This window comes from Uloborus diversus, chromosome 9 (assembly GCF_026930045.1).
Source record: "Uloborus diversus isolate 005 chromosome 9, Udiv.v.3.1, whole genome shotgun sequence".
Lineage (NCBI taxonomy): Eukaryota > Metazoa > Arthropoda > Arachnida > Araneae > Uloboridae > Uloborus > Uloborus diversus.
In genome coordinates, this window is record NC_072739.1 from 147,164,156 (window position 1) to 147,185,620 (window position 21,465).

General features: G+C 35.9%; 1 protein-coding gene across 1 annotated transcript in view; it reads left to right on the plus strand.

Annotated features, from left to right (window-relative positions):
• Positions 1-730: 730 nt before the first annotated feature.
• Positions 731-21,465, plus strand: part of LOC129229835 (probable serine/threonine-protein kinase nek3) — a 124,121-nt gene continuing 103,386 nt past the window's right edge. The window contains exon 1 of the mRNA XM_054864209.1: positions 731-1,192. Within this exon, the coding sequence (XP_054720184.1) occupies positions 1,034-1,192 (159 nt within the window). The 5' untranslated portion in view covers positions 731-1,033. The remainder of the gene's footprint in view (positions 1,193-21,465) is intronic.

A 21,465-nucleotide genomic window follows, 5' to 3' on the forward strand; every position in this document is an offset into this window, starting at 1 on the left:
CTTGGCTAATCTGGTGCTTTTTATTGACACCCAAGCAGTTTCAGAAATTTTCCGCTCCTAAAACCGAAGGTTCGTTCGTAGGGGAGGGGGTCATTCCTCGGCACCCTTCAGATTCTAGTGATTAAAAAGAAATAAATAAAACTCTATTCTTTAACATTACAACCCTATTGTTAACGTTGAAATCTGACTCAAAATACCCGCTAGAAAATTTACCACGTTCGTTATGAAGCACACGATATCGAATGGAAAAAAGTTCCTCTTCTGCAAGCGGTTCTACCACGGTGGTATATAAATGTCGGATTTATTAATGACTTAAGAAGGAAGGGATGTGATTCGGGACTCCTTAAACTGTATGACTATCCATTTTGATGACTGAGGTTGGGTTCGAACAGGCTTACCGATCAAGCCATATGGTTGATGACTCTAGTAATATTTAGAATTACTGGGGTGAGTTTTCAGTACATTAATTTAAATCTCTCTATTTCTTGTTATTTGTTCTTTTTTTTTTTTTTTTTTTTTTCGTTTGTTTGAACGCATCTTGACGATTTATGCTTTAGGAAATCCCCACCCTACACACCAATGTATGATTATAGTACTCCAGTTTGTTGAATAACTCAGTGGCTTTTAAATGCCCGTGGATTGGAAATAAAGCGCCATCTACATAGTGACGCAATTTCTTTGGTTGCTAGGGCAAAAATTGCACGGAGGGAAAAGGGTAGCTTTACACCTTGGAGTTTACAAATGTCTTTTCGTGTGGGAAGATGTGATTGTTCAAGACTGGAAAACGCAGCCAAATTTAATCTTGGGCTGTTGTTTTGCGGTTTAGTAATTGGAGTCTATGGATAATCGTCAGAAACTGCGTCAAAATGCATTCTTTACAGATGTGTGCGATGTGATGTGTAATGATGATATTAATTGCGAAAACTCACAATATTTTCCCTGGAAAACAATATATGATAGCCGATTTCGCGGCTTTGAATAAAAAAGGAATTTAAAATCTCACCTGTGATAAATTATAAAACCACTATTGATCATGGTTGTGCAAGAAAACTTACGTACTGACCTTGTGTCATCCCCTCTTAAAAATGACAAAAAACATCGGCTAAAGCAAAGATTTGATGTTATGCGAAAGTTAGGTCAGGGTACTTATGGAAAAGTACAACTCGCAATTAATAGGGAAACTGGACAGGAAGTAAGTAATTTTTTTTAATGTAACAATGCTATCACTTTTTTTGTTCATTAAAATTATCTTCTGTTGCATGACCTCAAAATTTTTAAGGTGATCAATGAGTCGAGGTATTAATTTCTATTTTATATTCACACCTTTTAACTTTTTTACCATGTTATTATTCTTCTTTGTTTATGAATTTTGTTATTACTCTTCAAAAGTGTCCGAAATCTTTATTTATGTCAAATTTAAAAACTTCTTGTCAGTTGTAACCATAAATTCATTTTTTTATGCGTAATGAAGTGACGTTTCCTACCGTTTTTTAGTATTTATAGTTCATACTTAAATTTTTTAACAGTTCCCTGAATTCTATCATCGTTTTTTTGGGAATTAGGGAGTGCTTTAATAGAGTTCCTATGAAATTAATTCTTAAAGTTGGGACACTTTGTATCAAGAGCACCTCCTCCCCAGGCCCAGATCTATAACATTTGAGCCCCCTTCAAAGAATCAGCAGGGCTCTTAACTGCGTACTGGATTCCCTATGCCACTAAGGGCCATGAGCCCTTTTAGTAGCGTGGGCTCCCCTGCATTGTGGGGTCTGCGGGTACGTAGATCCAGGCCTGCTTCTCCCCCCTCCACCAATAGTGTACTTCCTCTAATGCTACGTAGCACTCACCCAAACAAACCCTGAAATGGGATCAAAAACCCTCTCAAATTGGCCGCCTCTCTCAAAAACTTTCATTTGCGCAGTCAATGTCATAGACCCCTGGTTATATAATACGTTAATTTTGCAATAGATATTCTGTGTGAACTCTTGATGTGTCATTGCGTCTCTGTGTATTACTATCGTAACAGTACCATAGTATATAAAATAGGTTGTGGGTTATTTTTTCAAACATTGCTTGTATTGGTGAATATATCAAATGTACCAAAATGTTAGATAGACATAATTATGACCATCCAGTGTTTGACAGTAATGCATGTAGATTTACATATATATAATTTTCCTGTAAAAATCATTAAATATTTTAACTGAGTATTCATAGTTAGTTAGCCTTTTTGTTCTTTTTCCAAATTATGGTTTTTCTTGTGCATATGTCAATCTTGCATATAAATGAAATGAAATGAAAGTGGGCTCAACCGCAGGGCCGATCCTAGTCCAGGTGTGCAGTTCGTGCACCACACGTGGGGGACCTAGAGCAAGGGGCAACTGCAGGCCCCATAGAGTTCTGTGAATTAAGTACTAATTTCCCAAGAACTTTTAACAATATAACTTATAAGAAGTCGAATAAATTTGCTGATTTTTAAATGTTTTTTTGGAAATACAAAGTGATTCCCAATTTTCCGATAACATTGCATAGTTTAAAAAATAACTGAAAGTGAATGCACAAGTGAGCAAGGACTGATCCAGAAATGTTTCAAGGAGGGGCGGTTGATTTTTAAACTTTCCTCTTACTACGTATCTGGTTTGTTCATGCTTGTGTGTGGGAGGTGGGAGGGTGCACCAGTATTTTCTCTTATAACAACTGAAATATTGAGATCTTGATAAGGAGGCCCCCGAACTATTTCTCTTAGAAGAGTTGATTTGAATCTTCGTTTTAAAACTTCACTTTTGTAGTAATACCGAGGGAATTTTACTTCCTCCTAGGGCAATTCCACGGAAATGGGAACTGACAATGAATTTTTCAAAATCCTTTATTTCTCACAAATTAGGTATCATTTTGAAGCTTATGAGTTGAATTATATGAAAATAATAAAAATTACCACAAAAGTTTATGTTTGTAAGGGTTACAAGCCTTTGAACAAAGGCATTTTCGACACGCTTCCGTAATGGGTTCTTTGATATCTTGTTGGAATCAGTATTTCAAACTATAGTTGCAATTTTTTTCAAACTACAATTGATTCAGATACCTGCCACAACACTTTCGAACAAATGTAGCGTAAAAAATGAGATCTAAATAGAATATTTTTGTCTTTAAAAGCTTATTTAGAATAGGCACTTTGATAAAATTAAGTCCAACACTAAATTGCCTAAAAGTTTGTGCTGAATAAAATAGGATGGAATATTTTACAAAACATTTTACCTGCAGATCAGAACACCAGTTACTATTCAAAATATGCAATATGAACAAAATTCAAAAAAATAGTTTTCTGTTATTTTATGGTGTCGGATGTAAAAAGTTAATTATGTCCGACACCAAGATTTTAAAAATTATTGTCTTGTTCTGATTACAGAATTTCTCTGATTTAAAATAGAAGGGTTAGAGGACAGCAATAATAATATTTCTTTATACTTTAGTCATTAAAAATATCTTTATTAATGGTTATTCTTACTTAAAGACTTTTTTTTCTAAACCAGGAAACTGGAAGTTGATTAATCACAACTGGTCCAATTTGATACTTAATGTTTTTTTTTTCCTCTAGAAGCCTTGAACTTGCAAGAAATAGTTTTTTCTGTAATTTAAAGATCTCAAAATGAGACAATTTTACAGCAAAACGAAATCCAATCTGGCAAACTGGGCACATGCCCAAGCCACTATCTTCACATCCCATGCGTAGATTTTCAAAGAAATCTCTCAAACTTTTGCAATAATTTTTGACTTTTTAGATTGTACTAAACTCACTATGCATAAATTCATAAGTTACCTTTTGGAATATCTTAAAACCAAATACCCAAGCACAAAAAATATACAAGTTTTCTCAGATGGACCCAGCTTATAATTTAATCAAAGATACCTACTATTAACGAAATTTACATTTATTTGAGCAGAAATTCAGCGAAAATTAACCTGGAATTTCTTTGCATTGTTCCCTGGGAAAGGAGCTATAGACAGCATAGTTGGTAAGATAAAAAAAAGCGTGGCAATGAAAAAGCTTAAACAGAGGGGGGGGGGGGGGGCTCAACAAATCAGACCACCACTGCAACCAGAGGTCCATTCTACTAGAAAAGCTGGAATAGTGTTGATCGGTATGCCATAAGAATTATGCATCTGTGATTTCTTCAGTAATCAGAAGTGTACATTAAGTGCACATATCATCAGAAGAGATAATGCATAATTCAGCAACATTGCACCGATATTTGAAAAAATCCTTAGTATGCACTGCCTGCACTGAGTCAAAGCAATTTCATTGCATGAAATTACTATCTCAGACACTTCTTCCTCAAAAACACTTCAGATGGTTATTCCATTTAAAGAATTATCTGAGAGTGATGCATTAGATGAATTTGAAGGCATGGAATTTGTTGCACAAATTAAAAGTACATAACTGGGTTGCGGTTAACTATGAGTCTACATTACCCAGGATGCATCCCCCAGTTAAATGGTGAAATGATTGAAGTATCGGTGATGTATAAGACAGAAGGGCACTTTAATGACTAAAAGAAGAAAATAAAATCTTCGAAACAAAAGAAAATATTTGAAAGAATTTTTTTTCCATCTATCTCAATTAGATGTGGGTGATAATCAACGTTTACGAAAAATATTTGATATTTAATGTTGTAATTATCTAAACATCTCATTTATTGTCATTAACATATTACTCAAAGTTTAAAGCAAAATTAAAAGCAATTTAAATAGGTTTTAAACACTTGTTTACGTCCGACACCGTGGTAATTTTGTACATATTACGTCCGACACCAAGTTTTTATGTTCAACACCAATAAAAAAATCAAATTCCCTATTTTGACCCTTAATACCTCTAAAATTAAAAAAATATTTATGAGTTTTTAATATTTCATCAATGCTCTTTGACACAAAAGTAGTTACATTGTTTCAGATTAAGCCATTGACCTGAACCTTAAATTTTTGTTTTGCTAGTCTCATTTTTCAGATTCAGCTCATACGTCCAACACCACGAGTTGAATATTTTTTCCTTAAGATAAAATTTTTTATTAGAAATTCTTTTTATACTTAACAATTCTACATACATTGGTAAGTATTTAAAAAAATATTTTGATCTGTTTCAAAATTGTTAATCAATAAATGTGTTGGTTTTTTTAAGTAAATTTCGTGCAATTTTTACGTCCAAAACCGTGGAATTGCCCCCCAACATCATTGAAGTTCATCTAAATATGCACTTTTAAACCTTCAGTTTCAAAAAATTGTCTAGGTAAAGTCACTGAACCCGTTATTTCCCCTAACACTATCTGAAATATCTAAAACCGCGTCATTAAGACTTAAGTTTGCAAAATGTCCAAGGGAACATCTCCAGACTCTTTTTCCTAACATCACAAAAGATCGTCTAAAACTGCCTTTTTAAAACGTCAATTCCAAAAAGTTTTCAGGAAGAAAATTTAAACCTCATTCCTTTCCTTAACGTCATCAAAGATGGCCTGCACTTGCGTTGCAGGATTTCAATTCGGAAAAATTGCAGGTGCTGAGTCTCTCAAGGGAAAGGCGATTGCCCTTGCTAGAAAAGTTGGAATGCTGTTAGTTAGATCGTAGATCAGGCCTGGATCTGCGTACCCACAGACCCCATGCGAGGGGGGGGGGGCTCCTTAAAGGGCCCAAATGGCCCAAGAAATTGGAAAAAGAAAAAAAAAACTAGCACTCTTATTAACATTGCAAATGCACACTGCTGGCCTCTAGAATCAATGAACAAATTGTAATGTTATGTATGCTTGAATTCTAAGCCAGTGAGTTAAATGTACTCTTTTGTACTGGTCTTCAAGGGATTCTAATCGAAATTTTTAAAAATAATAGTTTTAAAATGTTTTTATGATCCATTAAAAGTAATTAATTCACTTTAAAGTGCAAAAATATTATGTAGGGGAAAGAGGGTCCAAGTTTTGAACATGGAATACTTTACTAAGATAACTAAAAACAAATCTTGAAAAATTCTCAAATAAGGGCAGTACCAGTTCCACCTCTTGGCCAAATTTTTCAAGCAATGAGCTGTTTTATGTTTCTGTAGTGGCAAAATCTTTCTTTTAGCAAATGTTGTAAACATTTTATCAGTCGTTTTTTTCATGAAAACATATTTTTTAAACTAACAATTAAGCTAAACTTAACTAATGCAAACCATTATCGAACATTCAAGTAAATTTATAACAATGTTTAAAAAGTAAGGAAGTCTCTTTTTTTTTTTGTAAGTTAGTTTTAAGGTAGATGATGGGGCACTTTGAACACAACATCTTGGGGCATATGTGAACAGTTTCCATAAGAGATGGAACGAAGCTTCGACCTGGCCAAATCATGAACTGTGATTCGGCAGCTCCGGCCTGAAACAATTTATGTTGAGAATTTTCTTGTACAGTTTGATGTTGACTTTTAAATTCAAAATTGTACCTTATGATAAATTATAACAGAAATGTATATTGATTTTAAAATTTGTGTGTATTGAACCCTTGGAGCCAGAATTCATTCAACAATCAATAAAGCGTTTATTAGCAGTGTATTCTATTGAAAGTTACGTTACATTATATTTAGTTTATAATTTTATTAAAAAACTTATAAGTTTTAAAATGAAGCTATATAAATGTTTTGCATTAAACTTTCTTCAAATATTTTTAGCTTTGAAACTTATAACAATAGTGATATTATTTATATACACAAAGGCAGATATGTGGCTAATGGGCATTCTTAAGTAATTTATTTTAAAATTATATTTTATTTAAGAGTTATAGGGTACATTACTTCACAATTTTTTAAATAGATGCATTAATCTGTCATTATAAACTTGTGACATCGGTGAATCCTTCACAAAAAGTAAATTTCTAAATGATAGACTGGTTGAAAAGAATGCATGATATTATTATTTATACAAAGTCATCAAAAATTTAAAAAACATTTTTCATTAAGAATGTTTGGGTATTTATTAACACATAATCTAAATAATAGGAATTTTATTATTGGATAATTCTCTGATTTAGTGTTCAATCATATCAGTTGGATATTATAAACATTAACTTAATTGTAGAGCATGCATTTAATATTGAAAATACAAATACAAATGTGACAACCAGCAACAGGCTCTTGGCCCAGTTAGGCTGGTCCCAGTCAATTTATTAGTCCCCAATGAAGATCAATGGCCCAGTAAGCTGTTCCAAGTGCCCACAACCCTACTAAAGTAGTAGTTTTTCCTTATTTCCAGGTTAGCCTGAGATTTGAATAGCTTAAAACAATGACCTCTCGTCCTGCTTTCCGTGCAAAAATTTAATCCATTAACATCTTTCATTTTGATAAACTTAAACAACTGAATCATGTCCCCTCTGATCCTCCTTTGCTCCAGGCTGTACAAATTAAGCCTATTAAGTCTGGTATCATAATCTAAATCTGAAAGTCCCCTTACTAGTCTAGTTACCCTTCTTTCAACCCTTTCCAATACATGATTTATTAAGATACCCAGATCAATATCATTTTTTGCCTGACTAATGATTGAACCCTATAAACGATAATTCGTACCTCTATTTCCATGATCTAAGATTCCAGATAATGTTTTTTTAATATATTACTTATTCTAATGAAAAGTTAGAAACATGTGCTTTTCTGGTCATGGCTGCCGAGGGGGGGGGGCAATAGGGGCAAAATCCCCGGGACCCGGCCCAAGAGGGAGTCCGGGCGCCTCCTCAAAAGGAAAAAGAAAAAGTTTTTTATTTTTTTTTACAGAGTATATGCTGCTTGGTGTTGGAAAAGCAAAAACACATCTCTCATTCAACATTTTAGCCCAATATTCAACATCTGCATGTTCTCAGCATCAAGTGCTTGTGGACCAGTTTCTTATGAAGCTATCTTGCAGAGTCGTATCTATTGGGAAGGAAAACGACCAGTAACGGGACCATCATGACAAACAGCGCACGCGACGAAAGGAGCGCGCTTTCCACTTTTTACCCGGACCCGAAACACTGTTGGGTGACTTCACGCTAGGGATTCCCAACCTGTGGGTCACGGTCCCCAAGCATTTCTTATGAGGTCGCGACATTATCCCTACATTTAAAAATATATCACTGCATAGTTTAAAAATTAAAATACATAGAGGAAAACAGCATTTTAGAGTAGTATCAATACTTGAGCGCAGTGGCGAATCCAGGAAAATATCTCTTGACTTGCAGCAGCCCCCTCCCCTAAAACCAGAGTACCTGATCCCACAAAATCCTCTAAGATTATCTTTCATTTTGGTTTAGGGACTTCCATCCCTACAAAATCCACGAAACAGTCCCGGATTCACCTCTCTCTAACATCATCTAAAATTCCTTTTTCGGAACTTCAATTTCGAATAATTTCTCTGAGCGATTCTCTAAACACCAGCCCTTATCTTGAAAGATGTCCTGTAATTGCATTTTTAGGACTTAATTTTGGGACTATTCCGTAAAGAGTCCTGAACCTCATCCCATCTCCTAACTTCATCAAAAAAAAAAAAAAAATAAGAAATGGATTTTTAGGATTTTTATAATTAAAAAAACAATTTCGGAGAAGAGTGCCAACTGTCCTCTTACCATAATTAAGGACCATATAAAATTTCGTTTTAGGGATTAAACTTCAAAAGAAATACCGGGAGAAGGTTCTCCGATCATTTCTCCTTGTCGTCAAAGATAATTTGCAATTCTGTTTTTGGGACTTAAATTTCCAAAAAATTCCTTGAGAGTACCCCCATTCCTCTCTCCCTCCACATCATACAAAACTCGCCTAAAATTTCGTTTTTGGATTTTCAATTCCGAAACAGTTCTGGCGGACAGGTTCCGAATTCAATACCCTAACGTTTACAAAGAGGGCTTCTTATAATTGCGTTTTTTGGACCTCAAAGTCAAAATTGTTCCGGAGAAAGGGTGCTTGAGGATATTTTTTGGATATTTCATTTCCATTTTTGAAAAATTAGAAAGCTTTCCCGATCCTCATCCGCTCTCTCATCCCCCCCCCCTTTCCCTCTCGTTAAAAGTCGTCAAAAACTTCATTTTTTTCAAGAAATTTTTGATTACCCGACACGTTTTCATTGCAACCTACAGTTGACCAATGCCACTATACTAAAATATTCCGCCCCCGCTTTTGTTCAGGAGTAGATCCAAAATATGATTTATAATCCATCCCCTGAAATATTTGTTTTTGTAATAAAATAACGAACGCAAATGTAATGTAAGTTGGTTTTAAATCACCTTCTCTTTTTGCGAGTTTCACCAGACCCAAAAGGTGAGTTCTTCCAAACATTGTTTTCCAACTGCAGCACTGTCTACAACGTTTTCTCTTCATTTTTTTTTTCTTTTCTTTGCCTTACACAGGAAATTTTCTGCTCATGGCATGATGTGTTACGGAGGGCATGGAGGCCAAAAATAGAAGATTATTGGAAAATCTGTGTGATTTAATAATTTTAGTTATTAAGGAGTTTTATGAGGGATTTGTACAGGTTTATTTTTGTATTAATGGAAAGGAGCTTAGATTTTAATTGGCTCTTTAAGCCAAAATAACATCTATTTGCCATCAAAATTCGATTTCCGATTTCAACTTTAAACTCATTCTTACTGGTAATAAGTGCACCCAAGTATTTAAACTGGGTGACTCCTTCAAAAGTATAGTTTCTAATATTAAGCGGCTGCACATCTTGTATTCTAGTGCTCGCAACCAAAAACTTAGTTTTTTCCTCGTTTGCAGTCAAGCCCAATTCCTTGGCAGCACTCTCAAGGGCAACAAATGCCTCGATCACATCCTGTTTTCTTCGCCCAACGATGTCGATATCGTCCGCATATGCCAATATCTGTATAGTTCTCTGCAGGATTGTGCCTCTAGTGCTGATACCTGAGTCTCGTATAACCTTTTCAAGGGCTAAATTGAACAAAATGCAAGACAGAGAGTCTCCTTGTCTGAGGCCTCTCTCTGTATAGAAGACCTCCGATACTTCGGACATGGTCTTAATTCTGCATTTTACGCTTCGCAAAGTCATTTTGACAAGATTGATAAGCTGAGGAGGGATTCCGAATTCGTACATCGCCTCGAACAATTTATTCCTGTTGATACAATCATATACTGCCTTGAAGTCAATGAACAGATGGTAGGTATCAATTCCGTACTCCTTGGTCTTTTCTAGGATTTGTCTTATAGAGTGAATTTGGTCTATGGTAGACTTCCCCTCCAGGAAGCCACATTGATAGTTTCCTACAACTTTTGAAACATACGGAAGAAGTCTACGAAATAGAATGTTCGAAAAAATCTTAAAAGCCACATTCAGAAGTGTGATACCACGGTAGTTGCGACAGTCCAGCCTGTCTCCTTTTTTATGGATGGTGAAAATTGAACCCTCTTCCCATTCAATGGGCATCTGCTCCTGGTTCCACACATCACTAATGATCTTTAAAAGCTCATTGTTCAACTCCGGTGCATTGACAATAAGTAGCTCTCATAAGACCGATCATTTTATACGGTAGTGAGACATGGGCAATTAATAAAACAGAGGAAAATAGACTTCTCATTTTTGAAAGAAAGATCCTTCGGGTAATTTTTGGAGCAGTAAAAGAAAATGACACTTGGAGAAGTTTATATAACTTTGAAGTATACCGTAAATACCGACAACCCAACATCTTAAAGAGTAATTAAAGCCAATAGAATCAGATGGCTGGGGCATGTATTTAGGCGTGCAGATCTGGACCCGGTTAAAAAGCTAACTTTTTCAAGGATTGAGGGTACAAGGAGAAGGGGAAGACCAGCAACAAGGTGGCTGGATAGTGTTGAGAAGGACCTTAAAATTTTGGGAGTGAACAGGTGGAGAAACCTGGCAACGTGTCGTACCGCCTGGAGGAAGCAGACGGAGAAAGCCTTGGCCTGCACCAGGCTGTTGTGCTGATGAAGAAGAAGAAGATTAAGGAGTTGGAGTTTAATACGTACTTTTTTGCTCATATTTTCAAAGTTAGGGAAAGGTGGGAGTAAAATTTGGGGGGCTTTCAACAAGGAAATAAATGATTAATATAAGAATTAGTGCAAAAAAATTTTTTTTTTTTTTTTTTGGTTATTTTGCATTGCATTATTTTGTTTAAGAGAGAAAAAATTGAGTTAAACTGTCTTATGAGACCTTTTTTACAACAGGTTTTCTGAGATTAAGTGCTTTAATTTCAAATTGTACTGGAAACGAGCATTTTACCTAGACCCGTCATTTAGGGGTTCAATTGCCCCCTCCCTCTGCCTTCGGAAAATTAATGTTTATGTGTGTGATTGGGTGTTTTTTTTTCGATAAAATTTGCATAGGTTATTATCCCATCATAAAATTGCAGGGCCTGATTACCGCACAGGCGTACTAGGCCTGGGCCTGGGGCCCCCTCTTCCTAACGGGCCCCAAATTACTTAAAGAATTATGCATAGCATTACAAATATACACAAAATACACACATTTTAAAAATAATAGCCTTCAGGGGGCCTCCAAATTATTGTGGGCCTTAGGCCTCACGTTTAGATAGTCAGGCCCTAACTGGACCTCTGCCTCTCCCCCCCCCCCCCTCCGAAAAAATTTGAAATGACGAGCTTGATTTTACTTGTAGTCTGGTGAATAGTAGTGATGTCTTAGAAAGTGGAATATGGTTTTGTGAGAGAGATATCGGGAAGATGGAGAAGCAAGGCCCGACTAACCTCTGACGTTAGGAGCAGCTCTGTCTCGTTTCATTGCTCTCGACTTTGGAAATTTTTTTATAAAAATTTTGTTCACTTTGTGACAAAACTCTCAAAATTAGACAGACATAAGCCATTGTGATTTTGAATTAATTCCTGGGGTGAAGGAATCACTTCGCAGCATTCGCTCCAGACATTCCTGCGGAAGTAGACCGCTCCATTCAAACTGTTAACAGAACAGGCAAGTTACAAGTGTCCTACGACTTCCACATCGAGTGAAACAGGTTGTACAAAATGCTGGTGACAGTATTGAAAGACAAACTTGGTGGCATGTATCACCTTTGTATTAGTTGTAAATAACTAATAATTTCATAGCCAATCCCCACTCTCGTAAAAAGATCATGCCTTTGAAATGCCCTTCCAGTTTTATGTTGGAATTCAGTTACTTGCATCCATAAAAATTCACGTTAGAGTGCAGACCACTTCGTCAGCCCCGGATCTATAAATTTTGAGCCCCCTTGCAACAAAATCTGTAGGGCCCCTTCCCAGAGGTCAGCAGTATACATATATTTGCAACGTTAATAAGTCTTTTTTGAATTATTTTTGGCCATTCCTTGGGCCGTTGGAACCTTGAAAGACGTGCCCCCCCCCCCCCCCTCCCCCGCACGGCTGGGTCTGCGGATAAGCAGATCCGGGCCTGCGCTCCGTAACGAACCTTGGTGCTCAGTGCTACTGCTATGCATGTGTTGGGGCCATTCAACTCCTCTCACAATATTGTCACCTACTTAATTTCATCTCGCTCGGCAACTTTGCATTTATTATTACTGATGAAGTACTTTTGTATTTCTTTCCGTCAATAAATTTGTCGTACAGCCAGCTGGCAGTTCTCTCCCCGTTTTCAGCGAGATTCAGCAATTGACGTCAAAGACATTTTTTCCCGCTGAATCTGATCGTCGGTAACACTGTTTATTTTCAGATGTCTTTTTTTCCATTTCTGAGTTGGAGGAAAAGACATATACTTGTGCTGCTGGCTTCGCTGTGAACACTGCGAGTTTGTTCTTTTGCTCATCCTTGGGTGAAAGATTGCTCGATTCTCACTTTTATTCTATTTGTGACTTTCGTGAAGCGCTGTTGCTGACTCTTTGGTGGTGTTACGTTGTCGAATTGTGTAGGTGGTGCTACTGATAAAACTTTTCAGCAGTCCAGGAGGGACAATCAAATTTTCATTCAAAATAGATGCTTGCCTCCTTTTACCTGCGTGACGGAGGATGCATTTTCATTGCCATCTTCATTAAGCTTCACAAAATGTCCATGCATCACGCAATTAGAAGGGATTAAGGAAAGTTGTTTTTCACGTAATTGAAGAACCGGAGCATTTAATCATTTCGATAAATTTAAAGCACCGGTAGTTTCGTTAGCGAGACCGGAGAATAAAACCATTTGCATGTTGTGTAAATTGTCGTATATTTCCTTTTAATATTCGCTCGAATGCATTATCTTAGTGATGACAGCTGTTAGTAAACGACTTTTTTTATTTTTAAAAATTTTCTCATGTGGTTTTCCCTTTCAAGTGATAACCAGTGCTCACCGTATTTAAAAATTCGATATTAAAATCATCAAACGCCCCCCGCTTTCTATTCTTTCTTTCTTAAAATCGCTTTTATTTAACTAGCATTGAATTTTCTTGCTGTGGATTTTTTTAAAAGCCATATCATTACTTTAGCGTCACTGGAAATTTATGTTAGCTCGCCATTTTCTCTGGACGTGAATTTTTAACTAGTAATCAAATTAATGCACTCCCGAGTAAAATTTTTAGGTAAACGAAATTTTTTCACAGGATCTTTTTTTTGGGGGGGGGAGATTTTCGTTCTTGGAGAGGGTCATGCTCCGTAGCATTTGAGGGAGTTCACCATCGCTCTTGGAGGGATGGTGTTCTCCCTGGTGAAACCATAGCTATCATGTTTTTAAGGGTTGGTTTCAAGATTTGCCCCGGCTCGGCGCAGCTCTGTCGTTGGGTATAGCTCCTCCCTTTGGATACGCCACTATCTCCCAGTGACACATTAAATATCTATGTGGTCAGGATCGTGTGCAGGGGGCGGGGAGCACCTGTTGGCCCGTGCTCGAGCCTGGGGGGGCCCCGAGAATTTTAAAATTTCAAAATAAAGGGTAAAATATATGTTTGGACGTAGGGAATTTTCGAATCGTAATAGATTTTTGAATCGTCCAAGAACAGCGGATAAATTGCAAAAGGCGGGGAGGTCTGCTGCCCGTATAACAGTATGGAGGGGGCCCGTAAAAGTAATTTATGACAAGCAACAAAGTATGTGAACGCCCCTGTGTGTAGTAATTTCTGCCACACTCGTACAATTTCATTGTTAATGATGGGAGCACTTCAGTTGCTGTGGGGAAAGGAAATGGATGCACGAACAATTAGTTTAATAAAAATCCGTAGGGAAAAATCGCAATGTTTTATATCTTGGTGGCCAATAAAGCAGTGGTGTATCTTTCGACTCGGCACACCTAATCCGGCGATGGCGCCTTTTTTATCAGCAATTTCTCTAGCGATAATTTCGTAACCAAGAGATTTTTGTGCTGTTGCCAGAAAGAACTTACGTAATTGTAGTTTTGTTTTTGAATTAGTTTCGGATAAATAAGTCGCAGAATCTGCTTGGCTATTTGTCCCATTCAATACGAAGTTCTGTCAAAATTTAAGAAAATAAATTACTTTTTCCTCTGCTCTTTGTTTGTTAAGCAATCGATGATTGCTTATTGTGTCATTCAGTTCGGTTGATGTTCTTAAGTTCCTGATATTCCTCTCATTTTTCATTCGCTGCTTGAAAACGATTGGAAGAAATTTAGAAGAAGCGAACCGTCGAATAATCAACCACTGATGAGCCACAGTAGTCCTAACCGCGATTCCAAAACAAGTTTTCTGAGCAAAATGTACCGATTGAACTGCTTTTAAGGGAAATACATTGCAATCAAATAAAATTAATGTGGGATTCGATGGGTTCTGATCTTGACACTGTCACTCAACGAACGATTCGCATTAACACTCATAATGAAATTTTAATTAATACTAGAACCTATGTACAACAGCTATTTACATTTATGAAATCAAATATCAATTCTACATCTACAACTACGGCATTTTCACAGCGAACTATTCGGGCGGCCTTTTTGCGCGTCCGTCCATTCTCGTTTTCTTGGCTCTTTTTCCCGCTCGTCCCGCAGACTCGTGGGATATGTTATGTCGTGGATACTCGGTGGCGCCGGCTCTTCCAACCATCTCAAGGTAGTCTGAGCGCCCCGGTCTGGGCTCCTACACTCGGCCGTGCTGACAGGCATTGCGCCCTCGCAATGGGCTTCCTACGACAGGGCCCATACGTCAGGATAATCTGAAAGAACAAAATAGAAAAAAAAAAACAAAACAAGAGAACAAAAAAAACAAGGTTTTTTTTTTGTTGTTGCAAGAAACTTGAGTCTCTGATGATGCATCTCATGACAGATGCTCTCGTCTGATGATTGGCCTATCTAATTTTCTTGGCTGTTTGGGTGACTTTTTTTTTTTTTAAATCCTCCATGTCGAGATAACACGCTTCCTCATCTTTTCTGTAAGACGATAATCTCCTTTATCTTCAGTGTCATGGTGACACTCTTTTTTCCCTCTTCAGTGTCGTGTTGACACTCTTTTTTTTTCTTTTTCAGTGTCGTGGTGACACTCGTTTCTCTTCTTCAGTGTCGAGATGACACTCTTTGTTCTTCTTCAGTGTCGGGATGACACTCTTTATTCTTCTTCAGTGTGGAGATGACACTCTTTTTTCCTCTTCAGTGTCGAGATGACACTCTTTTTTCCTCTTCAGTGTCGTGGTGACACTCTTTTTTATTCTTCAGTGTCGAGATGACACTCTTTTCTCTTCTTATAAGGTCAGTCGCATAGGGAAGAAAAGAAAAAAAAATCGTAAACTTAAAAATCTTCTTTCAATTTGTGGTTCTTCAATTCAGATTGAGCTAGATTTCTTCCGTCCAAGCTTTCATGTATTCAGCACATGAGCTTGTATGCATTGGACCGTCAGTGAAACCAATTTTTTGAACATCGTAAGTGTCGTTTTTCTTCACTTTAATAATCTTGTAAGGTCCTAGAAATTTTGCTTTTAGTTTCAAACCGGGACCTTGCTGTGTACGTTTAATGGCGACTATGTCGTCAAGCTTGAATTTTTTAGCACTTTTTCGTCTCAAATTATAAGTATGACAATTTTCATTTTGGACTTTTAAGATTTGCTTCTTCGCTTCTTTTCTTAGGTCGTCGCGACTGTTAACAAAATCAATCTGTGATTCGGAATTTAAAAGTTCAGAAATTTTGACATCACTTTTGTGCTTCATTTTAGTTCCAAATAGTAACTCGAAAGGGGTTGTGTTTATGCTTCTTTGAAAAGTAGAATTTATAACTTGCTGAACAGGGTTGACATGTAAATACCATTTGGCAGGATTTTCAATTGATAGTTTGGATAAGACAGAAATTATAACGGAGTTCAGACGTTCAACTTGTCCATTGGCTCTTGGTAAGCCTGTGGTATTGAAAATGTGGTTGATATTTTCTTGATCGCAATAGTTCTTAAAGTCTTTTGAAGTGAAAGCCGGGCCTTTGTCAGATATTATTTGAGAAGGGCTTCCAAAAGTAAACTTTTGTAATTCTAATTTTGCAATTACCTCCGCTGCATCAGTAGATTTTGTTGGATACAACCAAACAAATTTTGTGAAGGCATCTATGACAACGAAAATATGTTTGTAGTTTTTGTGCGTACTTTCTAACGGGCCAAGGTGATCGATATGGTAAGTGTGCAGAGGAGAGTCCTCTTTTTCTGTCGGATGCAATAATCCCTCTTGTTTGCCACGTTTACGGTTACTTAATATGCACGGAATACAATTCAATATGCATTTTTCTATTTTTTCCTTAATTTTATCAATGTAAAATTCATTTTTTAAGTTTTCTTTAGTGCGTTTTACCGAGAAGTGTCCCTTTTCATGAACGGTTTTAATTAAACTCATTTGCATTTCTTCTGGTACGACGATTAAATCATTACCATTGATATATTTATAAAGAATATTATTTTTCACTAAATAATCATCGTACGGTTTCGACTTTAAAACTTCTTTAATTGTTCTGATATGTTCATCAGTTTCTTGAGCTTGGATTATTTTCAGAGTTACAGTATCTTGTGTAATCATGCAAATAGGGTTTCTGCTTAAACTGTCAACGTGACGCATTCTTGTACCTTTTCTGTGTTCAATTTCGTAGTCGAAATCGGATAGCATTAAAGCCCATCTAGCGATTTTCGCGCTAATTTCTTTTTTCTCCATAGTCATTTTAAATGCGTTGCAATCGGTTATGATTTTAAATGGAATGCCCAAAACATAAATCCTAAATTTTGTCAATGCTTCGATGACAGCTAAAACTTCTAGTTCATAACTTGAGTAATTGCGTTCGGTATCTGTTGTTTTCTTACTCATAAAATACACTGGGTGTAACTGATTATCTACTATTGATTTTTGCATTAAAACAGCACCGTAGCCATCTATACAAGCATCGCAATGAATTTCAGTTTCACTTTTTGGGTTGTAAATAGACAGAACAGGTTCAGAAGATAAAATTCTTTTAAGTTCATTAAAAGAATTTCGTTCATTAATGTCAAATTTGAACGCAGTTTCTTTTTTGAGTAAATCGCTCAATGGTTTAGCAATTATGCTATAATGTCGAATAAATTTTCTGAAATATCCAGTCAAGCCTAGAAAACTTAAAACATTTTTAGTGCATTTTGGCTCTGGAAAATTCATTACAGCTTTAGTTTTAAGCGTTGAAGGACGCAACACACCATTAGCAATCCTATACCCTAAGAATTCGATTTCTCTCTTCAAAAAATTACATTTTTTGATATTTAACTCTAGACCATATTCTGACGCGGTTTTCAGAACAAGTTTCAATTTTTCTATACCTTCAGCTTCAGTTTTGGAAGGAATTATGAGATCATCCATATATATTATAACGATATCATCTTTTAATAATTGACGAAAGACATTATAAACATATTTAGAAAAGACGCTGGGACAATTTGTGAGACCAAATGGGCATTTTAAAAATTCGTATTGCCCTTCATGAGTTACAAAAGATGTGTATTTCCTAGAATTTTCTTCTACATCTACATGGAAGAAACCGTTTTTAAGATCTAACGTTGTGAATACCTCTGCGGAATGTAATTTGTCGATTACATCATCTATTACGGGCAACGGAAAATGTTCTCGTACTGTTTTCTTATTTAGGCGTCTGTAGTCGACACAAAGTCTAGATGTGTTATCTTTTTTTTTTCGCCAGAACTACAGCAGAAGAAAAGTCCGAACAGCTCTCGCGAATGATTCCCTTTGCTAACCATTCTTCGACTTGTGCTTCCACGACCTTTTTTTCAACGGGTGGTAGCCGTCGAGGGGAAGAGAAAATAGGGGTTTCATCAGTTAAATTAATTTTCATTTTCACATCGATGGATTTAGTTTTGTTGGGAACATACGTCTTTATAAAGGACAGTAATTCAAAACGCAATTTTTCTTCGATCAAGTGACTTAAATCAATTTCGGAATCATCCAAAACATTAACCATATTAATCAAAAAATTTTCGGGTTTACTCATCAGCTCTGAAAATGATACTTCATTTGGTGAAATGTTTAGAACTCCCTGCTGGATAGCATCAATGCCGATAATTAAGTCAAAGCAAATGGAATTGTCTTCTATGACAAAAATATCTGTGGTACATCTGAAATTGTCAATTTCAATGTCCGATCTAAAATATCCTAATGGTTTGATAGACATTTTTCCCAAACCGGTCAAAGATATGCTTGTTTGGTCTAATTTTACCAATTTTTTTATTTTTTCATACTGTCTTCTTTTCAAAAGTGTTTTTTTGACTACCTGTGTCCACTAATGAAATTAAATTAAGAGAACAAATTTTAGCATTTTTCAAGAGTAAGTTCTGAGAATTAATTGTATTTACAACCGATTGTCCGTTTGTAGCCATTGTTTCCTTAGGTTTCGCACAATTAAGTGATTTGTGCCCTAATTCACCGCAACGAAAACAACGTATTCCTTTTTGTTTATGATAACAGTCTGTACTTATGTGGTTATTTTTCCCACAAAAAAAAACATCGTTTTTCTGGCGATTTTGGTCTTTGAGGGTAACTTTGGTTATGTTGATTAATTTTATGCATCGGTTTATTCGTTTTGTAGTTTGTGGAAGATGAATTGGGTTTTGTTCGGGGTGGCCGTATATTTTCATATGCATCAAGTTTTTCTGCAAGTTTGAGGGGATTCGTCAAATTTTCCCAATCATCAAGAAAATGTTCTTTACAATCTGGGGGGCATTTTTTCTTAATCTCATCTGAGATAATGAGTTCCTGCAAACCTTCGAAATCGTTTATTTGTAATTCATCTAACCAGCCTTCAAAGTAGTTTCTGATTTCAAAATAAAAATCTTTCCACGTACTGTTATCCCGTTTTTGATGTTTTCTGAAAAGAGTTCGAAATTTGTCGGCAGTTAATTTGAATCTTTGCAATAAAATGTTCCGAATATGTGAATAATTTTTAAACAGGTCTTCCGGTTCTCGAGCAATTAATTTTGCTATATCGGTTGGAAGTACTCCGATTAAATGTGAGACCCACAAATTTTCTGGAACATTGAAAAGCTTCATTTGTCTCTCCACAATTGTTAAAAATAATGACATATCGTCTTTTTCAGGGTTGAATAATAGTAAGACATTTTTAAAATCAATCCGCATCCGGTCAAAGTCTATGGGATTGTGTGTTACAACATCCCTAGGGCGGTTCTGTGACTCTAATTTTAGTTTTTCTAGTTCGATTGCACGTTCGTCGGCAAGACGACGCGTTTCCCTATCGATGCGTTCATTTTCTAATTGTTTTTCCACTTTTTCCGCTTTTTCCATTTCTTTCCGTTCGTCAATAATTGTGTTTAAAGTGTTCTTTACAAAATCGAGGTCATCAGTAAATAATTTATTTAGTAATTTTGTCCCGTAAATCAATTATTTTGTCATCGGCATTTACGTCGACGCTTAATTCTCTGGCTAAAGTTTGCAGATCAGCCTTTTTACCCTTGGACAAGAAAGACATGGCTTTTGTTTCGCTTTTGAAATTTTTCGTTAACTAAGAACAATGCAAATTATCTTTGCGATAAAATGAAAAATATATATATATATGATTTCCGGGATGTTTTTGTTCAATGTTGAACACATATCATACATTCTATAAATAAAATATTTCGAAACCAAAATCTTCAGTAACAAAATGTAAACAATTTTTTTTTTTAATCTTCAACACTGATATTGGACATATCTAATATCTTCTCTAAACAAAATACTTCAATTTTAACGACATCAAAACGAAATGTACTTTTCTTTAAAAGTTCAATGTTGAACCACACATCATAAATATTCTATCAATAAAATATTTCAAAACCAAAAGCTTCGGTTACGTAATGTAAATAAAATGCTTTATCTTCAATACTATATTGAACATATCTCATATTTTCTACGAATAAAATTTTCAATTTTAACTAAAATGACATCAAAATTGCAAAATGTACTTATCTTCTTTCCTTTTTAGCATCCCACTTCTGACACCATTGTGGGATTCGATGGGTTCTGATCCATGGGCGGATTTATGGGAGGGCAGAGGGGGGCAATGCCCCCCCAGTTTTGGGAGGACTTTATGTAGTAACAACACATCTTCCAAAAATTTTTTTTGAAAAAATCATTTTTTTTTTGTTTTGTTTTTGAATAGTTCAGAAGAGCATGGGTGGATTTATAGGGGGGGGGGGGGGCAAAGGTGCAATGCTCCTCAGTTTTGGGAGAAGTTTATATAGTAACAACTTATCTTCCAAACTCTTATAACAAAAAAAAATCATGATTTTTTCTTTTTTGAATAGTTCAATGGAAATGAAGAGAATAGCGAATGTCCTTTTCTGAAGGGAGAAAAGAAAAAGAAAAAACCGAACATTAAATAGTTAGTACAGCTGTCACTGGGGTACTGAAAATTGGTCTAAATTCACTATTTTTGACTGAAAACCATTTAAGTATAGAATGAAAATATTGGCTAAACGAGCTATGCATTCAGCTGCAGCACTTGTAATTGACATTTGGGACCCTCCCTCCCCCTTGGGACCCTCCCTCCCCCTCCCCTATTTGCGCTAACAGAATGATCTACTCGTTACGATTTGTTTTCTCTCTTTTCAGAATGTTTATTTTCAATTTGCGTGATTTCAAAAACTAGATGTTTTGAGCTGTTACAGACAAAAGATTTTGGAGAATCTTCTGGATTCACACGTTCAAATGAAATTGGCTGATTTGAAATGTATGCTATTGCAAAAGAAGTACATAGCTAAAAGGTTTTTGTACAGCAAAATACTATCAAATGTAACTGTTAACACCATACTCAACGAATGTATGTATACATACATCATGTTATAACAATGAAACAAAAAACTGGAAAAATTGTCCAACCATTAAACAAACAGAAAGTAAAATCACTTTAAACAATGTGTTAATTTTTTAGGGGAAAAAATAGGAATCTCAATCTTTGGCAGTTCAAAACTAAATTTCTGATTTTCCAGAATCATACATTGTATGGAAAACGTCTGAATAAAAGAAAAAGATATGTTTCCGGCACGAAAGTTTTGCACAATTCTTGTAAAATCGCATTATTACCTGATGAAATGT